This window comes from Eucalyptus grandis, chromosome 2, assembly GCF_016545825.1.
Source record: "Eucalyptus grandis isolate ANBG69807.140 chromosome 2, ASM1654582v1, whole genome shotgun sequence".
Classification (NCBI taxonomy): Eukaryota; Viridiplantae; Streptophyta; class Magnoliopsida; order Myrtales; family Myrtaceae; genus Eucalyptus; species Eucalyptus grandis.
In genome coordinates, this window is record NC_052613.1 from 17,754,002 (window position 1) to 17,763,696 (window position 9,695).

The following is a 9,695-nucleotide window of genomic DNA, read 5'->3' on the forward strand; positions in this document are numbered from 1 at the left end:
CTCAATGAAAAAGTGATCACTTCAGTATCAAAAAAATTGCCACCTCAAATAAAATTTTTAATTATAAAAGTTATGTAATTTCTCTAACCAAAGTTTCTCATTAAAGGCACTTAAATGATCATTTTTTACTTTGATTTGACACTTAAGTGAGCCAGGGAAAACTTTTGGCACTAAAGTAAATACCGTCCACAACTTTTGACATTTCTAGTATCCTTCTTCCCCTTTTATCTTTTGCTAATCCCAAAGTTTGAGACCAAGTCTCTTCCCTATAGCCAACCCCCCGAAGCATTAATTTCTTAACCCTACAATGTGTCGATGCTTTACCATGTTCTTTCACTATCCACCGTTCTCATTGGAGCTTTACCATGTTCTTTCACCATCCACCGTACTCACTGGACTCGACCATCTCAATCATTCTTGCATTGCCAAAATATAAACCAAATTCGATGAAGCTAAAACTTCTCACTTCAACGGCACAACCCTAGAATACAGCGGCCAAACCAAGATGAACTAGTAATGCCATTGGCTGACATTAGTAATGATGCTTGAAATGAATTACATACTTCATAGGATTTTACAGTTAAAAAAATTGCAACATGTTTCTTGCCGATTCTCTATTAGCGTTCTGTAATTTGGTGTTTAGTATTCCAGTGTACCCGACTATTCCAACAGGCTCATGATAGTCTCCCCATTGAGCACAGCCAAACAATTTCCATGGTAAGAGGTAGCTAGAGATGACCCCAAAGAGCAGCATTCAGCAGGACTCGGGCCATTGCCTTCCGACAAGTAGTAATTATTGCAATCATCTTGACAACCCTAAGATCATGTCTTGCCTAGTCAATTACTCTAAGAAGGCCACAGCCGCTGACTCCTACAAATTTCTTTAGAAGTTTAAACTAAAATTAGAACAACTGAACTTGGAAGCATTTTATGTTGCTAAAGCTAAAGAAAAACAAAGAGAAAATGAAGCACAGACAGATCACTCCAAAGTCTTAGACTATCCTAACCCATAACAAACATGGATAAGTAGGCAATACCTTTCTCAAAGAAGACCGACACAAGCTGCAGAGCCAATTCCAGGAAATAGCTTCACCAAAACATGCTTCAATACCCTTTCAAGTTCTTATTCTTCCTGCTTGAAACTTTTTCTCAGTTTGTAACTTAACCAATAAAATTCTAGCCACAGTTGTTCTGTGCTCTTTTTCATGTTTCTGTCATCATTCAGGATTTTGGATTGATAAACATACCCTATACAACCTCACAAGCAGGATGGTTCAAGGACTCAGTTTTCTTCTCAAAATAGCATTAGTCACCTGCTTTATTGGGATGCTCTTAAGGAGATGCATAGCCAGTAACCCAACAATCAAAACATGCTCTCACATTGGCCAGAAAGAAAAATTCACGAAAATAACGAGAAATCTGGTCTCTTTGTACGATGTCAGCAAGTTTCGGTTGAAGTGTATCAAGCCTAGTTAAGACTACATAACTGAAAAGAAAATGTAACTTAAATTTAACTAGGGGAGATCATGATTCATTGTTGATCTATGATTTTTACAAAGCACTAGGCATGTTCAGATCTCAAATAATATTCAACCTCAAGGTTTCAAGTCGAGGCATCAAGAGACAATGTTAACATATCATACAATACCACGGTGTTCCTAAAATTTTTCTAGATTGTCATTTATGATGTGAACATGGACTCTATGAAGCACTCAATCAGGCGAATCTCAATTCATGCATTTCTGAATCTTGTCTCATTACAGGTGCTGTACATCAGCTTCAGCCTCAGTAGTCTAAGCTACATGTCAATGGCAACACTGAGCTACTTATCTGCCCATAAGCAAGTTCAACTCTAAGCTAGCTACATACGGCACTTGGTCCCTCAGCCAAATATTCTCTCATGGTTTCTCCTGGTGAGAGTAGCCTAACTTGCTATAACAAGAAGAAGCTCATTTCTGTTGCCACAAGGACAAATCTATCTACCAGCACAGTTGCGATTGCCCTAGTTTCCTCATATATTTAAATGCTAATGGATAGATATCCATTAAAGAGCTACCCGTGCATCTTTATGAACAAATTATGCTGCTTCATGAGCCATTATCACACATACGATTGAGAGTTCTACTATACTTCTGTGAGATATTTCATTTTGCATGTCTTCATCAATATTGTTCATCGCACTCAAATCTGTACTACAAGAGTTATTCAACACACTCTGATATAGTAAAACATTTCAACAAAGTTGAATAACAGAAGATTGTCAGCTATGATAAGTCCTATTAAAGCCACATAGGGAAAGAAAATGTATGGCCAAGAAATAAGATGAAATACAAGAAATGATACAAGAAATCAGCCACATCATGGAATGTCAAATGGCATTTCCAAATATTGCTGGAAAAATAATTACCAAATAAAAAATCCCAGGTAACTTTCTGCAACTACAACTGAGGTGCTGGACTTCGATTGATTATTGAATCAGACATTTATGTTAGATGAGCTTCACTTTTCCTTTTAGGCTCACGTTAGATTATACAGGCGAGGAAAAAATGCAAGTCACCACAGCTCATGTATATCATTAACCTCACTATGATTAGCTAATTAAAAGGCCAGACCAGCAGGCGTCTCTTGCTAACTTCTGCACCAAAACTAAGAGTCATCCATGTCTACCATTCCTTTTGCCAAAGTTACACACGAGAGAGAGAGAGAGAGAGAGAGACTGGATAACCTGGAGGAAATTACACCAGAGCACAGGTCTACAGGTTCTTCAAATATCAGGTCAGCTTCCCAAGGACATACGGTCAGGGAGCTTGTGATTGTTTCCCCCCGCTAGACATTTGTTGAAATTTGCCTTTTGAAACTGAAGGTACTATTTTTAAGCATAGTTCTTCGTTCGCTCTTCTCAATTTATCGCCTCCCTTACCCCTAGCCTCTGAGGTGAGATAAACAGAAGAAACCAACAAAAAGAACTAGTAGAATGCATAATTTCGTATCCACATAATTTCACTTCTAATTGAGCAAGCTCTTATACCGTATAAAACAAGCTGATGCCCTCTAGTTACAAAAGTCAGGCCTGCTGGAAAAGAAACTATAGATGCACTCCAAACTACAAAATTATCCTATTCTTACCTCTGCCAGGAAAGTTTCCTCCCACCCTCATGCATTATTTCATAAGCAAGTTTGTATTTCTCAAAAGATGTGGCACCAGACTCTACATATTTGGCAGCAATTTCACGAAGACTCCAGACCATCTTAGCCTTAATTTCATGGGAGCTACCTCCTGATTCAAAATCACATACAGTAAAATACTCAGCACTCCTCATCCACCTATGTAAGATGTAGCGAGATGGAAGCTACCTAATATTTAGAATCTGGAACAATCTCAAAGCATGTCTACACAATACACCCTCTGATTCAAACATTTGACAGCCACAAACTCACATCGAGATTGGATGAACAAAAGGTAACAATATGTTTCTCATTCTCATTGCCACACTTACGGATCAAATATCTGCAGATGGCCCCTTGTTCGTGAATCTTGGCACCCAGATAACTGTAGCTTTGTAAAAGTTCTCTCTGGAAAACTTTGAAAACAGAAAGGGTATAAAGCCTCCTACATTGCTCTTCCATAGGTTCATTTGTCTGCAAATATGCTTGCAAGTTGAATAAATTATAATCTTCTTTCCTTTCATTGCCACGACGTTGCTCCAAACATTGCCCATATCTCACGACAAATTCTTCAAGTGACATTTGAGAATTTAAATAAGGATCAAAAAAGGCATCTAGACCATCAATGGGAATTCCAGCAAAAAATGTTCCACGTAAGTACAGTGGGACCCAGTTTTCACGCTTTTCATACATTTCCTTCAGCCAAGCATTTTCCCTCAGGCTATATTTGCTGAGAAGAGCATCCCATGCGACATCAAATTCACCAACTGTATGACTTTGATGAACACATTTCTCATATTCATATTTACAATCACTACTCAATGGACTCAAATGCTCACGTTCTTTTGTCTTAATTTGCCACATTGAGAATCGATGATGACTCGAAGGAAAAAGTTGTGCAATCGCTTGCAGAATGGAATCATCATGATCAGCTATTATCGACTTGGGATGGCACCCAGCCATTGCCCTGAGCCATGTCTCAAATAACCATATGAAGGACTCCTTCAACTCATTATCAACTAGAGCACATCCAAGAAGAACCGGCTGCTTGTGGTGATTAACACCAACAAAAGTAGCAAATGGCACCACACAATTGTTTTGCTTATAGGAGGTATCAAAAATGATGGCATCACCAAACTGACTGCAGGAAAACCTAGATCTGCCATCAGCCCAAAAAAGACTTCTACAGCAACCCATCTGTACATCGACAGCATAAAAGAATCTGATGTCCTCAGCCTGTCGGTTCTGAAAGTAATTATGAAGCACGGTATACCAATCACTTCCTATGTTGTTTGCACGATGTTTCTTTACGAGGCTCCCATTGTGCTTTTTAGCAATGTCTAGTTTTTCCGATGTTTCATTAATCTCATCTAAAAGTTTCCTAGAAGCTGAACCTCTGTTGGCTTTCATTTGCATCTCAAGCTCATGGTTATCCTCTAGTTGTTAACGATCAACAATCCACCTTCCATCATCATGCCTCCTAATCCTCATAAATGCACCACACCCAACCCTAGAAGGATGCTGAAATCCTTCTTTTGAGCAGACAAATATCCAAGAAGTAATTGAACCATCATTCTTTGATCGAAACAACTGACTGATAAGAACTCTAAATCCCACATTCCCAGCACATGTATCATAATACTGGTATGCTTCATTTGTTGAATCAAACTTAGACCCACATAGGGCTCAAGTTTCACTTGTCCTTTATCTGCCCCCGGTTTAATGTGTTTGGCTCTGACAATACTTGAAGAAGATGAGCATCCATTATCAACAACATCAAGCTGTTTTATCTGTGGCTTACGGCACAAATCAACTACTTTAGCAGTTGTTGCTGAACTTTTGCACAAGGAATTGGCAGGATGATTCTCCTCACAAACGTTGAGATCATGACTGTGATCTTTCACAAATTGTTCAAGGACCTACTTGCCAGAATCAGATATTTTCACCCTTATGAATGCAGGGCATCCTGTCCTTGAATTAATCTGAAATCCTCTTTCCAGCACACAAATCTCCTATTACAAACTGATCCATCCACTCGCAATCGATACAATCGACCAGACCGTATTCTAAAACCCACTCGTGATGCAATATTGCCATAGAATATATGAGCATCATCTGCGGTATCAAACTCCAACCCCACATATGGTTCCTGTTAAAACTCTTCTTCCCCCACCCCCATTGAAATTCCCTCCCACATACAGCACCAAGCATTCCTCAGTCTTTAAAGCTGCACCTTAAATAAGAAAATAAAGTAGGCAAGATAACGTAGAAACCTCAATAAACCAGTCATTGTAACTACAGCTAAATATCAGAGAATCAAGGACTCGAGACATAAGCAACATTACTTAAAAAATAATGTTATTGTTAATATAGAAAGAGTTATGATAGATTTACTTAAACTAGTCTACAAAATTTGAATACAAAGTGAATTGGACAACTGCAAGTGGTCCTTTAAATAAATGGATCATAGTCAACACTCAATAGGAGTCTGCCATATGTATACCAATTCTGTAAACTGTCTGTACACCAAGCATTATTCTTATATAGCCGAGAACTCGATTTAGACATTCTAATCTATCACTGACCATTGCGCGATTTAGTTCTGCCACTAGGCCCAAAAGAAAGCAGCATCAGGATTATCAGTATTCGTTGTTGCATTGTCACATATTCTACACTAAAACCAAAAAATCCGTAAGGACAATAGAACAGACAGAATACTAATCTGTTCTTCTACTTTGAATAAGAGTCGAAACCAAATCCAATGAATCATTCTAAGCATAGCAACCACAGGCATGGTAGTTCAATGGTTGGGTGTATCCATGACAAGATTCCACAAGAGGTCACGATTTGAACAGATCTGGAAAATTTTATTACAAGGGCCACATGGACGTACCTGCTTCTGGTAGTTGGAATTGTGGTAGTAGTTGATTAGGTCAATCCCTAGTAGTTGGGTGAGTCCTCTTAGGCCCATTTCCTGAGAAATCCATGAGCATTAGCTATGACTGAAAAGCAAACAGTACTAATGGGTATTAAACTCCCACTTGGTAGTTCACTCCTTCAAACCCTTTCGGTAGGTGAAAAAAATTCTAAGCAAATCAAAAGCAGATTCACAACACAAAATGCACCATTCGTCAAATGTCAATCAAGCACATCACATTGTAATGCAAATGTGCGCACATATACTATAGACAATCATCCTCCCAAACTGACTGAGGATCTTGAAACCCTTGAAGTTTGTGAAGCACACCAACAGTTCTAGCATTTAACAACATCTAGAGGGGTGGTGGCAGCTTAACCAGCCACCCTCTCTCCTCACGGCCTCCGTTATTTTTTATAATATTTTTTCTTCCTTTATTTTAATTTCTCCTGAATTATTAAGGATTGCAAGATTACTTTTCATCTCTCTCTCAATAATACGGTGAAGACATAAGACAATAAGAGATTGTAATCGTGACTATCTTCCTTTTATATTAATAGTAGCTCCATCAGCTGGATGTGATTCTGGTAACAATCGTTGTTTAGCTGATTTGGCCAACGAGCATTCTAAAAATTGTAATGAACCTTGTTAGCATGTGCCCCTACAACACTACTTACGTTAATTAAAAGTAGAAATAACATCTTTTCAAACTCTTTGAAAATGAAAAATTCATGCATTCTAATTAAGATACTTATTATGACAAGAAGATGGGGTGATTATCTTCATCATATTGTACAAATAAAGGCACAAACTGAACATGGTGAAATTTCCCAGAGCTCCAACTAACACCTCAGCATCATTAGAGCACCATAAGCATATCTAGACTGAGACCTTCAGGAATTGACTCAAAAGCGAATATCAATATCAATTTAGATTTACTTAACCTATCCAAATGGTACGGTATGAGTCATTCAATCAGACAAAGGGTCTCAGTAAGATTCGAAGTCGTTTTATACTAATATGACTTGGGCATTTCACTAAACACTTGATGTGCATTCGATTAAACGGCAGGATGAAGCAACAAGATAGTGAGAATCGCAACCCAATCAGTACAAGATCATCAAGACTGAATCGAAAGTTATTACTAATATAATCTCAGGCGTGAACAATGTTCATGCTAGCAACAACAAAGCTCTCGGTTTCTCTTCTACACGCGTCAATGAAAAATGAAAGCTCCAAGGCTCCAAGTTGTCGAAGGTTCGAAGGACTTCCATGGTTCAATAAACTCGAGTCCACTGATGAAGCACACGGATTCGAAGCTCAACCGCGCGAGAACATCGCGATTCGAAGAGCACTGGATGTGGCGAGGTAAGCGGCGGATTCCGGCGCCGGTGAGCAGGGGAGAAGACTTCCGGAGTACGTAGAGGATCGAGAGAGAGGCCTTTGTCACTTCTCCTTTCTCCTGCCGACGTCGTCAATTCTCTCACGAGAGCTTACGATCACTGCCGGCGTCCGGACAGCATCCGGTCGCCTCTTGCTCGCTTCTCGCACGACTCCCACCATCTCCGCTCCGATTTCGATTGATCTCTGAGGGAATCGAAGGCTTCCAATGGAAGAAGATGATCATGATCACGAGCTCTTCTTGACGGAATTTGGATTTCCCCCAAATTGAGTGTTTGTCTTGGAGTTGTGAATTTGGGAGTGATGGGCTGGATTGCCTTGAAGCCCACCAACGGAATGAATGAGGCTGGACTCCATAGATGGATCTTTCATTGATCTTTGTTCTTTTAATATAATTATTATTATTTCTGTTTTTCTATTCTCTATTGTACATTCATTATCTTATTTTTTTATAAAAAAAAATACATATTCGAATGTAAAGAATTCAGGTGTTGAACGGTAGTGAGCATGTTGCAATTTCACAAAAGTAGATGTAGGACGTGCATGATTGATGATTATTGATGGCGGTTAATAAAGAATAAGAAAGTGCGATAGAAGCAGCTAATAAATATGATAGAAAGATTATACATTAGTCATTACTAGAGAATGCAATAAAATAAAATAAAATTGCTCTATATTAAAAGATAGAGGTAGCTAATAGTATGATTAAATAGGCAATTCTAGGGTTGATTTTGTACGCTGACTAGAGCTGAACTAGAAGAGGAATATGTTAGGGGATGGAAATGAGAGCCAGACTTGATAATATAAATAAGTTGTCTTGTAGAAATTAATAAAGAAAAGTTATGATTTTGATTTAAAGGATATTCCAAACTAATCGATATCATTGTAATAGGAAACATAAATGGTAAAAAAATGTGTCCAAATTGAATATGCTAGAAAAATGAGAGATCATTATGTGACGCAATAAACACAAACCTAAGACTCCATTTGTTTTAAAGAAAGTGAATGATTCAAAAATTATTTTCCTCAAAATAAGTACTTGTATTGCCTACAAAAATGAATTAACGAAAATATTTTTAACATTCACGAAAAATTTTAAATATAAATTGTTGTTTATAATGAAAATATTATCCTATGATTAACTATTTAAGCAATACAAGTAATTATTTTAAAAAATCAAATAATTTATTTTCGAAAAAAATGAGCTAAAAAAAGAAAAGCAAAAAAGAAAAGAAAAAGAAGACAGCAAGATGTCCGTGACGACCTAAGCATTCACATTCCCCGAGCCCAAACTTTACATTCTCTCCCTATTCTCATTTTGTCTCTTTTTGTCTCTGCTATAAAAGGTTCGTGCTAATATTCAATGGACGTGAGTCAGAGACGACGGGTCGGACGAGATCACAGCAGAGATCTTGTCGTGTGGAGCTTCCAGGATGAGATCGCAGCAGCCTCGTTGTCCTCGCCGGTGGCGGTGCCCGAGCTCAGGTTGGAGTCCGAGGACTCGGAATCGGAGCTTGGGTGCCTTTAGAGGCTTCATACAACAGGCCTCAATCTCCCGCCTTCAACCACAGCTTCGACTTGCAAAGTCGCGAGGGGCAAGGCCGAGTCGCTACGGACCTACGGTTCACATCCCAGTCGTCCGGAATCGGTCAGTTCCGAGAGTTCGAGGATTGGATCTCGAGTTAGGATGACTCGTTCCAATTAGGAGCTGGAGAGGGATATGGTGCGGGAGACGAAGATGGCGTGCCTTTCGAAGTAAAACGCCTGCACAACCGATGATACTGGAAGCTGACTAAGAAAACTCTCAACAGATGAAGGAAATAACTTTGTCTCAATATGTTCACGTAGAGTCTATATTCTTTTTTTTGGTTCATTAATTGCGTAATGAAACAGAAGAATCATCCGCTCACTGCTTTAAGGAAAGGATTGCTTGTCCCTTGCTTGAACTTGGTATAAGTGGGACGAATGCATTTGCTTTCACATTGCTTTGGCTATTCTTAGGTTCTCTGTTTCCCTCCTTTTCACACTGACACAGTTCCTCGGTGGATGATTTGTATATCAAGATATGCGGTGGATTTACTTAATTTAATCTCACATAGGATCATAATGATCAGTGGAAAGGAAGGGCGCCGTTGCGCTCCACGTCGCAACAAGAAGAACTCCTGTCCATACTTGATCTATAACACTAATTTGTACGTGGCGTCTATCAAAG

The 9,695-nt window shown here is 38.9% G+C and overlaps 1 protein-coding gene across 1 annotated transcript; it reads right to left on the minus strand.

Annotated features, from left to right (window-relative positions):
- Positions 1-2,798: 2,798 nt before the first annotated feature.
- On the minus strand, positions 2,799-4,591 carry LOC120290539 (protein FAR1-RELATED SEQUENCE 7-like). The gene is made up of 2 exons (XM_039306834.1): positions 3,498-4,591; positions 2,799-2,929 (listed from the first exon to the last, which is right to left on the minus strand). The coding sequence occupies exons 1-2, from the start codon at positions 4,579-4,581 to the stop codon at positions 2,799-2,801; spliced, it is 1,215 nt and encodes a 404-aa protein (XP_039162768.1). The 5' UTR covers positions 4,582-4,591.
- Between the last annotated feature and the right edge of the window lie 5,104 nt (positions 4,592-9,695).

What these genes read in the sequence shown, in the direction of transcription:
- LOC120290539 (XM_039306834.1), bottom strand. Translation starts at nt 4,581, where the DNA reads ATGCAAATGAAAGCCAACAGAGGTTCAGCTTCTAGGAAACTTTTAGAT. An exon ending in CATCTGCAGATATTTGATCC is followed by an intron (nt 2,930 to 3,497) that starts GTAAGTGTGGCA and finishes ATCTCACCTCAG; the next exon opens with AGGCTAGGGGTAAGGGAGGC.